This window comes from Tachyglossus aculeatus, chromosome 9 (assembly GCF_015852505.1).
Source record: "Tachyglossus aculeatus isolate mTacAcu1 chromosome 9, mTacAcu1.pri, whole genome shotgun sequence".
Lineage (NCBI taxonomy): Eukaryota > Metazoa > Chordata > Mammalia > Monotremata > Tachyglossidae > Tachyglossus > Tachyglossus aculeatus.
The window spans coordinates 43,649,929-43,667,717 of record NC_052074.1 but is presented as its reverse complement, the minus strand read 5'-3'; the positions used below and the strand labels follow the sequence as shown (position 1 = coordinate 43,667,717).

The 17,789-nt window shown below is 47.7% G+C and overlaps 1 protein-coding gene across 1 annotated transcript in view; it reads left to right on the top strand.

Moving 5' to 3' along the window:
* The first annotated feature begins 1,521 nt into the window (after window positions 1-1,521).
* Window positions 1,522-17,789, top strand: part of ARL5A (ADP ribosylation factor like GTPase 5A) — a 32,191-nt gene continuing 15,923 nt past the window's right edge. The window contains exons 1-3 of the mRNA XM_038751275.1: window positions 1,522-1,707; window positions 16,122-16,182; window positions 17,267-17,414. Coding sequence (XP_038607203.1) covers window positions 1,662-1,707; window positions 16,122-16,182; window positions 17,267-17,414 — 255 coding nt within the window. The 5' untranslated portion in view covers window positions 1,522-1,661. The remainder of the gene's footprint in view (window positions 1,708-16,121; window positions 16,183-17,266; window positions 17,415-17,789) is intronic.

Sequence of the window (17,789 nt, the reverse complement as noted above, 5' to 3'; positions counted from 1 at the left end):
TGGGTAGGGACTGTCTCTATGTGTTGCCAATTTGTACTTCCCAAGCGGTTAGTACAGTGCTCTGCACATAGTAAGCGCTCAATAAATACGATTGATGATGATGATGCTAAGCGCTTGCTCTTACAACCGAGGAAAGGGGCGGGGCGACGGTTAGCCCCACCCACACCGACTGCGCAGGCGCCGCTCGCCTTCGCTGCCAGGCCTTTTTCACGAGGGTGAAAAAGGGGCGGGGAGATGGTTGGCCCCGCCCGCACCGACTGCGCAGGCGCCGCTCACCCTCGCTGCCCAACCCTTTTTCACGTGGGGAGGAAGGGGGCGGGGCGACGACTAACCCCTCCCACCCCCTTCGGCCCTACTGCGCAGGCGCCATTTATCCTCGCCGTTCCACGAGGAGGGAAGGGGCGGGGTGGGGGGGGAACGGCCGAGTCCCCCTCCGCCCTACTGCGCAGGCGCCGTTCGCCCTCGCTGCCCAACCCTTTTTCACGTGGGGAGGAAGGGGGCGGGGCGACGACTAACCCCCCCACCCCCTTTCGGCCGTACTGCGCAGGCGCCGTTCATCATCATCAATCGTATTTATTGAGCGCTTACTAGGTGCAGAGCACTGTACTAAGCGCTTGGGAAGTACAAATTGGCAACACATAGAGACAGCCCCCACCCAACAGTGGGCTCACAGTCTAAAAGGGGGAGACAGAGAACAAAACCAAACATACCAACAAAATAAAATAGGGTAGAGATGTACAAGTAAAATAAATAAATAAAGAGTAATAAATATGTACAACCATATAGACGATCATCGTCAATCGTATTTATTGAGCGCTTACTATGTGCAGAGCACTGTACTAAGCGCTTGGGAAGTACAAATTGGCAACGTCTAGAGACAGTCCCTACCCAACAGTGGGCTCACAGTCTAAAATGGGGAGACAGTGGTGAGAAAGGGCCGGGCATCCTCGCCGCTCCACGAGGAGGGAAGGGGCGGGGGGGTGGACGGCCGAGTCCCCCCTCCGCCCTACTGCGCAGGCGCCGTTCGCCCTCGCTGCCCAACCATTTTTCACGTGGGGGGGGGAGGGGGCGGGGCGACGACTAACCCCCACCCCCTTTCGGCCCCACTGCGCAGGCGCCGTTCATCCTCGCCGTTCCACGAGGAGGAAAGGGGCGGGGTGGGCGGGGTGACGGCCGAGTCCCCCTCCGCCCTAGTGCGCAGGCGCCGTTCGCCCTCGCTGCCCAACCCTTTTTCACGTGGGGAGGAAGGGGGCGGGGCGACGACTAACCCCCCCAACCCCCTTTCGGCCCTACTGCGCAGGCGCCGTTCATCCTCGCCGTTCCACGAGGAGGGAAGGGGCGGGGTGGGGGGGGGAACGGCCGAGTCCCCCTCCGCCCTACTGCGCAGGCGCCGTTCGCGTTCGGCGCGGCCCGCCCGCCCTCTCTAGCGCCGCCCCTCCCCCTGCGGGTGACGAGGGGGATCGCCGCGCGGGCCACGGTGGCCGGCGAGGGTCGTTCCCGGCCGTTCGGCGATGTCCGCGAGCCATGAGCGCGCGGGGGCGGCCGGGGCCTGGGCCTGGGCCGGGGCCTGCGCCTTCGTCGGCCTCCCCTGAGGCCCGCACCGCCTTCATCACCGCCATCATCATCATCACCATCATCATCATCACCATCATCACCCCACCATGGGCATCCTCTTCACCCGGATATGGAGGCTGTTCAGTCACCAGGGTGAGGACGGGCCGCGCGGGGGGACACCGTCTCCTCACACCCTCATCCCTCCCCTCAGCCCCTCTGTATATGTGGGTGTGTGTGTACAGACTTATTATCATCATCATCAATCGTATTTATTGAGCGCTTACTATGTGCAGAGCACTGGACTAAGCGCTTGGGAAGTCCAAGTTGGCAACATCTAGAGACAGTCCCTACCCAACAGTGGGCTCCCAGTCTAAAAGGGGGAGACAAAACCAAACACTCCTGTATATATGTTTGTGCATATTACTCTATTTATATTTATTTTACTTGTACATATCTATTCTGTTTATTTTATTTTGTTAGTATGTTTGGTTTTGTTCCCTGTCTCCCCCTTTTAGACTGTGAGCCCGCTGTTGGGTAGGGACTGTCTCTATGTGTTGCCAATTTGTACTTCCCAAGCGCTTAGTACAGTGCTCAGCACATAGTAAGCGCTCAATAAATACGATTGATGATGATGATGATGATATTTATTACTCTATATTTACTTGTTTTGCTTGGACATATCTATTCTGTTTATTTTATTTTGTTAGTATGTTCGGTATTGTTCTCTGTCTCCCCCTTTTAGACTGTGAGCCCACTGTTGGGTAGGGACTGTCTCTAGATGTTGCCAATTTGGACTTCCCAAGCGCTTAGTACAGTGCTCTGCACACAGTAAGCGCTCAATAAATACGATTGATTATTGATTTTACTTGTGCATGTTTATTCTATTTACTTTATTTGGTTACTGTGTTTTGTTTTGTTGTCTGTCTCCCCCGTCTAGACTGTGAGCCCGCTGTTGGGTAGGGACCGTCTCTAGATGTTGCCAACTTGGACTTCCCAAGCGCCTAGTATAGTGCTCTGCACACAGTAAGCGCTCAATAAATACGATTGATTATTGATTTTACTTGTGCATGTTTATTCTATTTACTGTGTTTGGTTACTGTGTTTTGCTTTGTTGTCTGTCTCCCCCTTCCAGACTGTGAGCCCGCTGTTGGGTAGGGACTGGCCCTGTATGTTGCCAACTTGGAGTGCCCAAGCGCTTAGTCCAGTGCTCTGCACACAGTAAGCGCTCAATAAATGCGATTGATTGATTATTGATTTTACTTGCGCATGTTTATTCTATTTACTATATTTGGTTAATATGTTTTGTTTTGTTGTCTGCCTCCCCCTTCTAGACTGTGAGCCCGCTGTTGGGTAGGGACCGTCTCTAGATGTTGCCAACTTGGACTGCCCAAGCGCTTAGTACAGTGCTGTGCACACAGTAAGCGCTCAATAAATACGATTGATTGATTGATTATTGATTTTACTTGTGCATGTTTATTCTATTTACTGTATTTGGTTACTATGTTTGGTTTTGTTGTCTGTCTCCCCCTTCCAGACTGTGAGCCCGCTGTTGGGTAGGGACCGTCTCTAGATGTTGCCAACTTGGACTTCCCAAGCGCTTAGTACAGTGCTCTGCACACAGTAAGCGCTCAATAAATACGACTGATTGATTATTGATTTTACTTGTGCGTGTTTATTCTATTTACTGTATTTTGTTAGTATGTTTTGTTTTGTTGTCTGTCTCCCCCTTCCAGACTGTGAACCCGCTTTTGGGTAGGGACCGTCTCTATATGTTGCCAACTTGGACTTCCCAAGCGCTTAGGACAGTGCTCTGCACACAGGAAGCGCTCTATTCATTTACTTATTTTACTTCCATATATTCTATTTATTTTATTTGGTTGATATGTTTTGTTTTGTTGTCTGTATCCCCCTTCCAGACTGTGAGCCCACTGTTGGGTAGGGACAGTCTCTAGATGTTGCCAACTTGGACTTCCCAAGCGCTTAGTACAGTGCTCTGCACACAAATGCTCAATAAATATAATTGAATGAAGTAAGCGCTCAATAAATACCATTGAGTGAGGGAATGAATGAATGAGTCATCATAATAATGACTGTATTTGTTAAGCCCTGCTATGTGCCAAGCACTGTTCTAAACGCTGGCGTAATAACATTTGTGTACTTCTACATATTTACTTTTACATTTACTTTACATTTACCTGTACATATTTACTACTCTATTTATTTTATTAATGATGTATGTATAGCTATAATTCTATTTATTCTGATTCATTCAATCGTATTTATTGAGCGCTTACTGTGTGCAGAGCACTGTACTAAGCGCTTAATTCTGATGGTAGAGAAGCAGCGTGGCTCAGTGGAAAGAGCCCGGGCTTGGGAGTCAGAGGTCATGGGTTCTAATCCCAGCTCCACCGCTTGTCAGCTGTGTGATTTTGGGCAAGTCACTTCTCTGGGCCTCAGTGACCTCTTCTGTAAAATGGGGATGAAGACTGAGGCCCACGTGGGACAGTCTGATCACCTTGTATCCTCCCCAGTGATTGGAACAGTGCTTTGATCAGGTGGTTCCAGTAGGGCTCACAGTCTTAATCCCCATTTTTCAGATGAGGTCACTGAGGCCCAGAGAAGTGAAGTGACTTATAATAATATTCTTCTTATTATTCTCTTCCTAGAAAACCCTACTGAGAGCTCACCTCCTCCAGGAGGCCTTCCCAGCCTGAGTCCCCCCCCTTTTCCTCTGCTTCTCCTCCTCCCCTCCCCATCGCTCCCTCCCTCTGCCCTACCCCTTTCCCCTCCGCATGCAGTGGTGTATATTTGTACATATTTATTACTCCATTTTATTAATGATGGGTATATAGCTATAATTCTATTTATCTGTTATGACGGTATTGACGCCTGATGTGTATATAGCTATAATTCTGTTTATTCTGATGGTATTGACACCTGTCTACGTGTTTTGTTGTCTGTCTCCCCCTTCTAGACTGTGAGCCCGTCGTTGGGTCGGGACCGTCTCTATATGTTGTCGATTTGTGCTTCCCAAGCGCTTAGTACAGTGCTCTGCACACAGTAAGCACTCAATATATACGATTGAATGAATGAATGAATGAATGACTGTTAGCCCCATGTGGGACAACCTGATTGCCTTGTATCTAACCCAGCGCTTAAACAGTGTGTGGCTCTTAACAAATACCATTATTTTTTTTATTATTACTACAAGGGAATCAGGTTGTCCCACATGGGGCTCACAGTCCTAATCTCCATTTTACAGATGAGGGAATTGAGGCCCAGAGAAGTGAAGCGACTTGCCCCAAGAACACACAGCAGCCAAGGGGCGGAATTGGGATTAGAACCCACGTCCTCTGACCCCCAAGCCCATGCTCTTTCATTCATTCATTCAATCGTATTTATTGAGCACTTACTGTGTGCAGAGCACTGTACTAAGCGCTTGGGAAGTACAAGTTGACAACATATAGAGACAGTCCCTACCCAACAACGGGCTCACAGTCTAGAAGACAGGCTCATCTCTGTTGTATTATTATATTTTACTCTTCCAAACGCTTAGTACAATGCTCTGCACACAGCGCTCAGTACTGTTGACTGACGCACATCCCTTGCCCTTTTGTTTATTTTTATTTGTTTTGCTGCTTAGACAGGTTCATTCAATTGTATTGAACACTTACTGTGTGCAAAGCACTGTACTGAGCGCTTGGGAGATTACAGTATAGCACTAGACACATTTCTACCCACAAGGAGCTCACAGTCTAGAGAGCATATCTCGAGCATTGGCAGAAAGTGGCTTTAAACAATCTTTATTTCAGTCAATTAGTGGTATATATTGTGGGTTTACCAAAGTTACTATAAATACTGTACTAAGCACTTGGGAGAATACAACAGAACATTTGAGTCCCAAACCTCATCTTCAGTAGGTGGGAGGGCCTGGGGACAGGAAAAAAAAGGGGACTAAAATTAATCAGATTCCTAGAGTGACATTGCTGTAATAACTTTGGGCCAGTCCAGGGAAGTTTTGTTTTTTTTTTTTTCAAAACAAGAATTTGAATTTCACCTTGAAGCAGGACTTCTTCAAGTGGTATTTATTGTGGGTTTACCAAAGTTACTATAAACACTGTACTAAGCACTTGGGAGAATACAACAGAACTTTTGAGTCCCAAAACTCATCTTCAGTAGGTGGGAGGGCCTTGGGACAGGAAAAAATAGCAGGACTTCTTTATGAACGTGGGACTTTAAAAGCTTAACGAGTACAAAATGAGGGCCTCTTCTAAATGGGAGAAACTTGGCAGGGGTTGTGCTGTTGAGTGCACTTAACAAACTATTGCTAGGTGATGTCAGTCCCCTTTGTCCTTAACATAAAAATGAGGAATTTTGCGGGGTTCACGGCTGGGGGGAGAGCAGAAACCCCAGAGGGAGAGAGGGAAGGAAACTGAGAATATTAGAAACTAATATTTCACTTTTCTAATTATTAGTTTCTAGTATTGTTTTTTTCTATCCAAATGTCATTTTAGCTGTCATTTACATAGAGAGTTGCCCCCCCCCTTTTTTTTTTGCCATTGGTGGTGATGTCATCAACTGTGTGCTAAAGGGTTCGGATTCAAACGTGAATGGGGATTACTACATACCCACCTGCCCTGCCCGCCCTTTATGGTTCATGTCCCTGCAGAGTAAAGATGGTGCTCAGGATGCAACTTGCTTGCCAAGCCCTCCTGATTATTTGCCGAAGCTGCAGTATTTGACATGATTAGGAGACAGCTGAAAGTGGCACAACAATTTTTCATTTTCCTGTTGTGGTTTTTTTTTTGTTTAAGTTAACAAATACTTTGTCCCATTTGAAAAAAGAGCCAGGCAATCGATGGCATTTATTGAGCATTTACTGTGTGCAGTGTACTGTATTAAGACTGTGAGCCCACTGCTGGGTGGGGACTGTCTCTATATGTTGCCAACTTGTACTTCCCAAGCGCTCAGTACAGTGCTCTGCACACAGTAAGTGCTCAATAAATACAATTGATTGATTGATTAAGCGCTTGGGAGAGTACAATAAACAGAATTGGCAGATACATTCCCTGCACTTAGTACGGGGCAGAACTAGTAGACACATTCCCTGTCCATAACGAGCTTATGTTGTAGAGGATGCGTGTTAAAAGGCTCCGTCCCCCAATTCAACTCCAAGTCTTATACTCCATTCCCTTTAAAAATGTTATGGTATCTTAAATCTATAAATTACCATAACTAAAAATGAGTTAGTTAAAATGAGTTAGTTAAAAATGAGTTAAAGTCCCACCTATAATACACATTCAAGGCAAATGAGGTGCTGTTCCGAATGAGCGGTAAAGAAGGCTGCCGGGTTCGGATGTGCCTGCAGGTTTTAATGTTCGGTACAGTCACTGGTTAGCTCTGTGTAATAATAATAATAATGATAATAATGGCATTTATAGTTAGTTGCTACTTCGAATGGGTAAACAATGAGTTCCAAGCCTGCGACTTTGTACCCCTCGAAGTGGACTGGGCCTGTGCTGGCTCATCGGTTTTATAAGCTGAGTGTTTTGGGGTGGTAGGAGATGCCCAATTCTAGGAATGTGAAATGAGCGGTCTTGGGTGAACCCTGTCACCCGGGCCATCTGGAACAGTCTTTCCGCCTGGTGCGTGGCTGAGCAGAGTGCACAGGGAAAGGTAACGGCCAAAGTTCAGGCCACATCACGCTGAGGTGAGCTGAGACATCCAAGGAACAGGGCCCGGCTCATTGAGAAGCAGTGTGGCTCAGTGGAAAGACCACAGGCTTGGGAGTCAGAGGTCATGGGTCCTAATCCCGGCTCTGCCACTTATCAGCTGTGTGACTTTGGGCAAGTCACTTAACTTCTCCTTGCCTCAGTTACCTCATCCGGAAAATGGGGATTAAGACTGTGAGCCCCACGTGGGATAACCTCATTACCTTGATTACCCCGCACTTAGAACATAGTAAGCTTGGCACATAGTAAGCGCGTAACAGATACCAAAATTATTATTGCGGACGTCTTGGGTATGTGTGTGTGTTTGATCTGCAGTGTTTGCATTTGTTTGCATTTATAAATCATCATCAATCGTATTTATTGAGCGCTTACTATGTGCAGAGCACTGTACTAAGCGCTTGGGAAGTACAAATTGGCAACATATAGAGACAGTCCCTACCCAACAGTGGGCTCACAGTCTAAAAGGGGGAGACAGAGAACAAAACCAAACATACTAACAAAATAAAATAAATAGAATAGATATGTACAAATAAAATAAATAAATAAATAGAGTAAAAAAATATGTACAAGCATATATACATATATACAGGTGCTGTGGGGAAGGGTGGGTTTCGAAAAGTCAGTTGTAGTTAGGGTCACCTGTTTATTTTTAGTTTTTGGCTAGCTGTTGCTTCTCGGATCTGGCCCTTGTCAGAGCCATATATTGGTTAGTAAACTCTCTTCAAAGAGAAGGACATTCCGATGAACCCTCCAGCTGGGGTAATGAGAATGATTTCTGCACATTTGAGACAGCAGCCTGCCCACTCAGTGTTGATTGCTTGAGGAGTGGACTAGTTTTGGAGTAATTTTTATGGGGAGAATAGAACAGCTGGCCCCATCTCCCCTGGGGTCCAGAACAGGAAGAATTTAGGTAAGGAAGAGCTTTCTTTCATTGAAAGGCGGTGAGAGAGCCGAATTGGGTGCTTAAGGGTGAAGGGGTACCTGAGTTCCTGGGTGGTGATGCGGTAATTCTACCTGAGGGCTGGAGAGTGGACGCGATGGCCTCTCCGATCACAGTTGCTTCAGATGAGCTGGCACGTGGATTTTTGGATCCCTCATTCACCATTTTCAATTTTGTTTCTCACTGTGAAACGTGCACCTTTCCTAAGGTTTAGGCAGATTTCTTTGGATGACAGGATTTGTTCATTCATTCAGTCATATTTATTGAGCGCTTACTGTATGCAGAGCACTGTACTAAGCGCTTTGGAAGTACAAGTTGGCAACGTGTTGGAAGTACAGTTGGCAAGGATGGTACTAGAATACACAGAAGCACTGTGGTGTAGTCAGTCATATTTATTGTATGTATTGAGCGCTTACTGTGCGCAGGGCTGGAAGTCAGAGGACTTGGGTTCTTATCCCACGTCTGCCACTTACCTGCTGTGTGGACTTGGACAAGTCACGTCACTTCTGTGCCTCAGTTCCCTCATCTGCAAAATGGGGATTCAATACCTGTTCTCCTGCCCACTTACACTGCGAGCTCCCTATAGAACGTGATTATCTCGTGTCTGCGCCAGTGCTTGGCCCACAGTAAGCACTTATTAAAATACCTCAATTATTACAGAACATATAAATGATAATAAAAAATTAGCTTTGTATGCACCCTTATCTTTGAGGCAAGTGCCCCTTGGATATCGTTTTATAGTTCTCCAGATTTTCATTTGCCTCACCCAAATTTTCCTCATTTTTTCCCCATGGTACCAAAGTTTGCCCTCACCTACCCACTACCCACTAAGTCTGTGAAGTGGGAAAGTGTTGAGAGGCAGTTTTTCTCCTCCAGATTTGTTCCTCAAGCGATTTGATGAGAAGCTAGGATATACTAGAGTTAGGATTCAAAGGCAGCAGAATGCACCGAGGAGACACTGTGAATAACAATTATGATATTTAGTAAGCACTTACTTTGTACCCCGTACAGTCCCTGTGAAGAACACAGGGCAATTAGAAGAGGTGTGATTTTGTATGTGCACGTCTGTGACTTGTGCAAAATAATAGTAATAATGGTACTTAAGTGCTTACTCTGTGCCAAGCACTTCTCTAACCACTGGAGTAGATACAAATTCATCAGGTTGGACGGAGTCCGTGGCCCACATGGGGCTCACACCCTTAATCCCCATTTTACAGATAAGGTCACTGAGGTACAGAGAAGCGAAGTGACCAAGTTCACACATGGTGGAGCAGGGACTAGAACCCAGGTCCTTCTGACTCTCAGGCCTGCATTCTACCCACTAAGCCACACTGCTTCTCCGAAGTGTACGTCCAGCTGAATAATTCACCAAAAAACCTAACTGTGCCAAATGGTTGCTTTTGAGGGAATCCGGGAGTAATAATAATGATCAATATCCCTGAATTATGCAGCGGTATGCATTGCCCTTTGTCCACCTTCTTTCCTTACGCTTAACTGCTGTTTCATTCAGTCGCTTTTTTAAATACCACTGGCACAAAACACAACCCGCTTCCTGGACTGGATCATTAAGATCATCATGTTTTTATCCCTTATCGCACCTGTAGGTTTGAATGTTCTCGGTTAAGGTTCCTGGCATGTTGAATTAATTCTTGCACCCTCCGTGTCTCCCTGTTCCATTCTCTCACACCGCCTTGTTGGCTTCCTCCTTTGCGGCCCTGCTGCATCTTTTCATCTTTTTAGACTGTGAGCCCACTGTTGGGTAGGGACTGTCTCTATGTGTTGCCAATTTGTACTTCCCAAGCGCTTAGTACAGTGCTCTGCACATAGTAAGCGCTCAATAAATACGATTGATTGATTGATTGATTTTCATTCATTCAATCATATTAATTGAGCGCTTACTGTGTGCAGAGCACTGTACTAAGCACTTGGGAAGTACAAGTCGGCAACATTTAGAGACGGTCCCTACCCAGCAACGGGCTCACAGTCTAGAAGGGGGAGACAGATAACAAAACAAAGCGTGTAGATAGGTGTCAAAACCGTCAGAACAAATAGAATCACAGCTATATGCACATTATTAACAAAATAGTAAATATGCACAAGTAAAATAGAGTAATTTCTGCTCGTCTCTCTCCCCCAGTAACATCCTTTGCTTGAGGAGGGGAGATTGGTGGTTGAAACAGAGCAGCCATTGAAAGTCAGCCAGCCTTGGGAGCTGGGAGAAGATGTAGCATTAACATCAGGGACCTCTCCCCCTCCCCGACTCTGAAAACTGGAGATGTATAAGGCTCAGTGTGTGGTTTCTACATAGATCTGTTGCTAGAAATGTAGATCCTTTTGTTAGAGCCCCTTTTGAGGGGGGCAGGGGGCTCCACATAGGGCTACGGGAAGTAGTCTTTTAAATGATGTGGTAGCCCTAAACAGTTTGAAGATTTGAATTACAAGTGACTCTATAGAGCACAGTTGCCAGTTAAAGCTAAGGTTTTGAACGGATTCTGAGCATTGAACAGGAATCAGGCAAATGGAGGTAAGGCGATAGGAGGGGAAGCAAGCTTGGGAAGAGGAGCTTCGTGAACAGAGCCACCTCCATTTCTTGATGCTTTGGGTGTGTAGGTACCTCTTACCTACATTCCAGCCCAGGGGAAACCATTTCAACTTAAGAAAGCATTGCATAATTTAAACCGTTGGGCCTGAAGTTGAACGTGAGAAAAATTCCCATTCTCATGCCATCAACCTCTCCCTTCTACCTACCCCTCCAGTCTCCTTTCACCCTCACGATGCCTCCACCCCAAATTGGAAGTGGGCACTAAAGTGCACAGTTTGGAGGCCTGGTTCTTTCACTCACTCAAAAGTAGCCGTTGAGTGCGTGTTGGGTCTCAAGCTCTATCCTAAAAGATGGAATGGAGGATAAACTAGATACTTTTACACTGTGAACCTGCCCTCCTTCCTTGAGATGCAGAGACCCTGAAACTTGAGAAGGATTTCTTGCGGTAGATTTTCTGCCAACACCCCAAGTATTTTTCAAACAGCTACAGGCCATTCGGTAGTGAGTAGTGCAATTTTCAACTGAAAGTAATCAACTTGTGCCTTTTTTGCTTAAGTGGCAGTCTAGGATCATCCTTTTTTAAGCAGAGGAAATTAAATAGTAAGGTTTTTCAACTTCAGGATTTTCAACTTTTCAGGATTAGGCTACACTGTGTTAGGTCCCTGGCCCCAACCAGCACCAAAGTCAGCTTGCATCAGGTGCTGGAGGGACAGAGGCCCCTTTCCCTGCCCTCCCTCCCCTCCCTCTTTCCTGCCTTCTCCTTTCCCTTTTTCCTTTCCTTTTCCTTTCCTTTTCCTTTTCCTTTCCCCTTTCCCCTTTTCCTTTCCCCTTTTCCTTTCCCCCTTTTATTTCCCCTTTTCCTTTTCCCTTTTCTTTCCCCTTTTCCTTTCCCCTTTTCCTTTCCCCTTTTCCTTCCCCCTTTTCCTTCCCCCTTTTCCTTCCCCCTTTTCCTTCCCCCCTTCCTTCCCCCCTTCCTTCCCCCTTTCCCTCTCCCCTTTCCCTCTCCCCTTTCCCTCTCCCCTTTCCCTCTCCCCTTTCCCTCTCCCCTTTCCCTCTCCCCTTTCCCTCTCCCCTTTCCCTCTCCCCTTTCCCTCTCCCCTTTCCCTCTCCCCTTTCCCTCTCCCCTTTCCCTCTCCCCTTTCCCTCTCCCCTTTCCCTCTCCCCTTTCCCTCTCCCCTTTCCCTCTCCCCTTTCCCTCTCCCCTTTCCCTCTCCCCTTTCCCTCTCCCCTTTCCCTCTCCCCTTTCCCTCTCCCCTTTCCCTCTCCCCTTTCCCTCTCCCCTTTCCCTCTCCCCTTTCCCTCTCCCCTTTCCCTCTCCCCTTTCCCTCTCCCCTTTCCCTCTCCCCTTTCCCTCTCCCCTTTCCCTCTCCCCGTTCCCTCTCCCCTTTCCCTCTCCCCTTTCCCTCTCCCCTTTCCCTCTCCCCTTTCCCTCTCCCCTTTCCCTCTCCCCTTTCCCTCTCCCCTTTCCCTCTCCCCTTTCCCTCTCCCCTTTCCCTCTCCCCTTTCCCTCTCCCCTTTCCCTCTCCCCTTTCCCTCTCCCCTTTCCCTCTCCCCTTTCCCTCTCCCCTTTCCCTCTCCCCTTTCCCTCTCCCCTTTCCCTCTCCCCTTTCCCTCTCCCCTTTCCCTCTCCCCTTTCCCTCTCCCCTTTCCCTCTCCCCTTTCCCTCTCCCCTTTCCCTCTCCCCTCTCCCCTCTCCCCTCTCCCCTCTCCCCTCTCCCCTCTCCCCTCTCCCCTCTCCCCTCTCCCCTCTCCCCTCTCCCCCTCCCCTCTCCCCCTCCCCTTTCCCTCTCCCCTCTCCCCTCTCCCCTTTCCCTCTCCCCTTTCCCTCTCCCCTTTCCCTCTCCCCTTTCCCTCTCCCCTTTCCCTCTCCCCTTTCCCTCTCCCCTTTCCCTCTCCCCTTTCCCTCTCCCCTTTCCCTCTCCCCTTTCCCTCTCCCCTTTCCCTCTCCCCTTTTCCTCTCCCCTTTCCTCCCCATTTTCCTCCCCCCTTTCCTCCCCCCCTTTCCTCCCCCCTTTTCCCCTTCCCTCAGACTCTCTGCATCTGCATCCTCCCTCTTGTCTCTCCCATCTCCTGTCCAAACTTCACTTTGCTGCCTGGATCATATTTCTACAAAATCGTTCAGTCCCTCTAGACTGTAAAGCTCGTTGTAGTTTGGGATGATATTTTGCCCTCCCAAGGGCTTAGTACAGTGCTCTGCCCACAGTAAGTGCTTAAGAAATACCATGGATGATGATGGTGATCTTCCCAGGTCCTCAAAAGCCTCCAGTGGTTGCCCATCCACCCACCCCTGTATCAAACAGAAACTCCTTACCTTCGACTTTCAGACACTCAGTCAGTTCTCTCGCTCTTCCCTAATCTTGCTGATCTCTTGCAATCCAACCCACCTATTCCGCGCCTCTAACATCATCAACCTACTCATTGTACCTCGTTCTTGCCTGTCCCTCCTTTGCCCATGTTCTCCTTCAGGCCTAGAACCCCTTCCCCCTTTGTGTCTGACAGTCCACCGCTCTCTGCAGCCAAAACCCTCCTCAAGTCACATCTCCGAAAGGACTTTGCAGATTAAGCCCTTTATTTTCCCCATCCTCCCTCCAACTGATTCAACTATGCACTTGGCAATGTACCCGTTAAACCCTTTGACACTCATCCCAGGCCCACAGTACTTAAGTAAACATTCTTAGAGTCTACTATTTCCGCTGTCCCTAATCTCTTTTAATGTCTACCTCCACCTGTTGATTGTAAGCTCCCTGTGAGCCGGCTTCACATCTACCAACCCTGTTGTGCTTTCTCAAGTGCTTAGCACAGTGCTCTGCACACAGTAAGTGCTCGATAAATGCCATTGGTTGCCTGATTGATTCTCCTTCTCCCTCTCCCAGCGTAGATGTGATTGGGATCTACTCTTTTCCCAGTGATTCCATTCACCAGGAAAATTAGAAGCCCCTGGCTTGCTATGTACATTTGGGAGGCGCTCTGATTTAGAGTTAAGAGAGTGGTCTAGTTCTAAGCCGCTTATTTTACCCCACTTTTCATCATTATCAATCGTATTTATTGAGCGCTTACTGTGTGCAGGGCACTGTACTAAGCGCTTGGGAAAGCACAACAGGGTTGGTAGATGTGAAGCCAGCTCACAGGGAGCTTACAATCAACAGGTTGGCAACATATAGAGACAGTCCCTACCCAACAGTGGGCTCACAGTCTAAAAGGGGGAGACAGAGAACAAATCCAAACGTACTAACAAAATAAAATAAATAGAATAGATATGTAATAAATAGAATAGATTCTCAAGTGAAATCTATTCTATCCTCGCCTTCCATACTTCCCAAATAGGAGGAGTTAGTAAAATAATTTAATTTTTACTGCTCGTATCATCTCTAAACTCCCTATAACCACCTGGCTGAGAGAGGGGAATTTAGGACTTCGTCCTAATGTTGCTCTTGACCCTAGTTGGACCTTGAGGGTTACGTGATGTTCCAGTGTGCTGTGTCCCACACCACGGCAGGGGAGTGGTGCCAGAGAGGATTGTTCGGTGCCAGGCAACCCTGAGCCTTGGCAGTAAATTAGCTGTGGGCAGGGAATCAATCAGTCAATCAATCGTATTTATTGAGCGCTTACTATGTGCAGAGCACTGTACTAAGCACTTGGGAAGTACAAATTGGCAACACATAGAGACAGTCCCTACCCAACAGTGGGCTCACAGTCTAAAAGGGGGAGACAGAGAACAAAACCAAACATACCAACAAAATAAAATAAATAGGATAGAAATGTACAAGTAAAATAAATAAATAAATAAATAGAGTAATAAATATGTGCAACCATATATACATATATACAGGTGCTGTGGGGAAGGGAAGGAGGTAAGATGGGGGGATGGAGAGGGGGACGAGGGGGAGAGGAAGGAAGGGGCTCAGTCTGGGAAGGCCTCCTGGAGGAGGTGAGCTCTCAGCAGGGCCTTGAAGGGAGGAAGAGAGCTAGCTTGGCGGAGGGGCGGAGGGATTGGGGGCATTCCAGGCCCGGGGGATGACGTGGGCTGGGGGTCGATGGCGGGACAGGCGAGAGCGAGGTACAGTGAGGAGGTGAGCGGCGGAGGAACGGAGGGTGCGGGCTGGGCTGGAGAAGGAGAGAAGGGAGGTGAGGTAGGAGGGGGCGAGGTGATGGCCAGCCTTGAAGCCCAGGGTGAGGAGTTTCTGCCTGATGCGCAGATTGATTGGTAGCCACTGGAGATTTTTGAGGAGGGGAGTAACATGCCCAGAGCGTTTCTGGACAAAGATAATCCGGGTAGCAGCATGAAGTATGGATTGAAGTGGAGAGAGACACGAGGATGGGAGATCAGAGAGAAGGCTGGTGCAGTAGTCCAGACGGGATGTATGGGGATGGGGGGAGGTGGGTGTTTGCCTCGGATGAGCTTGGGGAAGGACTCCCTTCCCTTCTGGACTCCCTTCAGGGCCCACTATGGCCAATCTTCTCAGTCCCTCTGGTGGCCCTGGAACTAGCCCAGCCGCTGTAGCCCAGGGCACATCCCAGACTGGCTGCTGGCCAGGAGGCCCGCCCTGCCGTCTGTCCTAGCCAGGAAATTGCACCACTCACCTGGGGGGCCAAGCAGTTTCACCTTTTAGCTTGCCCGGTGCCACGCTCTTAGACAGCATTTTGGGCTTCTTGGGATCAAAGCTGTTTTCAAAACTGCGACACGTCACTTAGGATTTTATGGTTCTGTTTCATAAGAGGAAGTTTGGAGCGTTTAAGCCTGCCTCTAAGCTCACTGTGGGCAGGGAATGGGTCTGCCAACTCGGTTATATCGTACTTTCCCAAGTGCTTGATCCTGGGCTCTGAACAGAGATAATAATAATAATGGCATTTATTAAGCGCTTACTATGTGCAAAGCACTGTTCTAAGCGCTGGGGAGGTTACAAGGTGATCAGGTTGTCCCACATGGGGCTCACAGTCTTAATAACCATTTTACAGATGAGGTAACTGAGGCACAGAGAAGTTAAGTGACTTGCCCAAAGTCACACAGCTGACAATTGGTGGAGCCGGGATTCGAACCCATGACCTCTGACTCCAAAGGCCGTGCTCTTTCCACTGAGCCACGCTGCTTCTCGCAGCGATGGTCTCGCAGAGATGGTTGGAGACAGACATATAAGTGAGCCCACTGTTGGGTAGGGACTGTCTCTATATGTTGCCAATTTGTACTTTCCAAGCACTTAGTACAGTGCTCTGCACATAGTAAGCGCTCAATAAATACGATTGATGATGATGATGATAATATGCATGCTTAACAAATTCTGACATTAAGGTGGATTGCCTTTTGGAGTTTTATCCAGAGCATCAGGTTATTTACCCATGGCATCTTTTATTTCAGAACACAAAGTTATTATTGTTGGTCTGGACAACGCAGGAAAGACTACCATTCTTTATCAGTTGTAAGTATTTAAACGTTTTTTTTTTAAATAGTTATGCCACCAGGTGTGATTTCAAAAGAGATGGAATAAGTTCTGTATTCTCTCGGGACACCAAGCTAGTCATTAGTGCTTCAAAAAAGGAATCAAATTCTAACCAGTCATTGTGTTTAGTTCAAATGATGATGGGGAGTCATTCTATCTTTTCCTTGGTTTCCCCCATCTGTGAATAGTAGAAAATGCTGCAGTGAGGCTCTAGTTAGGCCCGTGGGATCTCCCTAAGCCTCCCTTCAGAGGTCTTAAATCCCCACCTCTCTGCCGTGCAGCGCTGGCAACAGTGCATAAGGGGGGAAAGGCCCTTAAGAATGAGATAATTAAGCCTGATGCCCATTTGGCATTTGTTGTAAACTTTTGAGAGTCTGGTACACTGCTTCTTGTGTTGAATGGAGATTCTTTAAAATGAAGTGTCACTTTGAGAAACCGATCCTCAGGACTGCGGTTGTCTTTTATTCCAGTCTGCAGGGGTAAATAAAATATTGTAACCAATTGCCGAGTAACTCCACAAGGCAAAAAAAAAAAAAATAAGAAAAAGTTTGACATTTAGGATCAACACGTTTGCAAAACCTCTAGTAAAGAGAAAGTCCAGGATACGTGTCTAAGTGGCCCTGGGCAATTTCCCTAACCTCTCTGGGCCGTTTTTTCCTTACCTATAGTTGGGAGTAATAATAGCAGCCGTTTTCCTTCCTCATAGAGTGTTCTGAGGTCTCATCATGATGCAGATTTTCCCCTTGCAAACCCGGAGTACAGTTATAGGCCTCCCCAGATCTGGAGAGGGTAGCAAAGCCAGCACCCCTGTCCCCATCAACTCTCAGATCAGAGAATATCCAGCTGCCCGTGAAGTCATGGTGGGGCTGAGAACACTAGCTTCCTCTGCCCAACAGTTCAGAGCAGAAGCGACAGAGTATTTGTGGGTAGAGAGGGGTTGGTGAGCCCAACCAGGAAAAGAATCCAGAAACCTAGATCACCCAGCTTCCAGCTGAATTAGCCTAAATGGGCTAATTTTGTTCTTTAGCAAGGCGTGTTAACCGTGACCTGCTTATTTTTGCAGTTCAATGAATGAAGTGGTGCACACATCCCCTACAATAGGAAGCAATGTGGAAGAAATAGTGGTGAATAATACCCGTTTCTTAATGTGGGACATTGGCGGACAAGAATCTCTCCGTTCTTCGTGGAACACTTATTACACCAATACTGAGGTAATCGTTTCAGTGAATTCACTCCGTTTTCAAGCCACGTGTGTCTGCCCTTGCAGGCGCTTTTTTCCTGGTGCAGTTCTAGGTCTGGTGATGCTCCACAGTGGTGCTGCCGTATGAACCACCGAAACAATTTGAGGAGTTCGGGCACTCTTTGGAATGCAAGGATGAAGGTTTGATAAAATCTACGCAGACGGAGCCGTTCGTCTGTTCAAGTTGAGGAGACTGTTTTAAGAGCGTGTAGTAACAGGGGAGTACAAGTGAGATGCCAGCCTGGCTTTGCAGAGTATGGGGGCGTGGGTTCTGTCCCCAAAAGAAGGAGCTTATTAACGTTGCAGATGCTAAAAGTAAGATCCTAAGATATTTTTCCAACCAAGC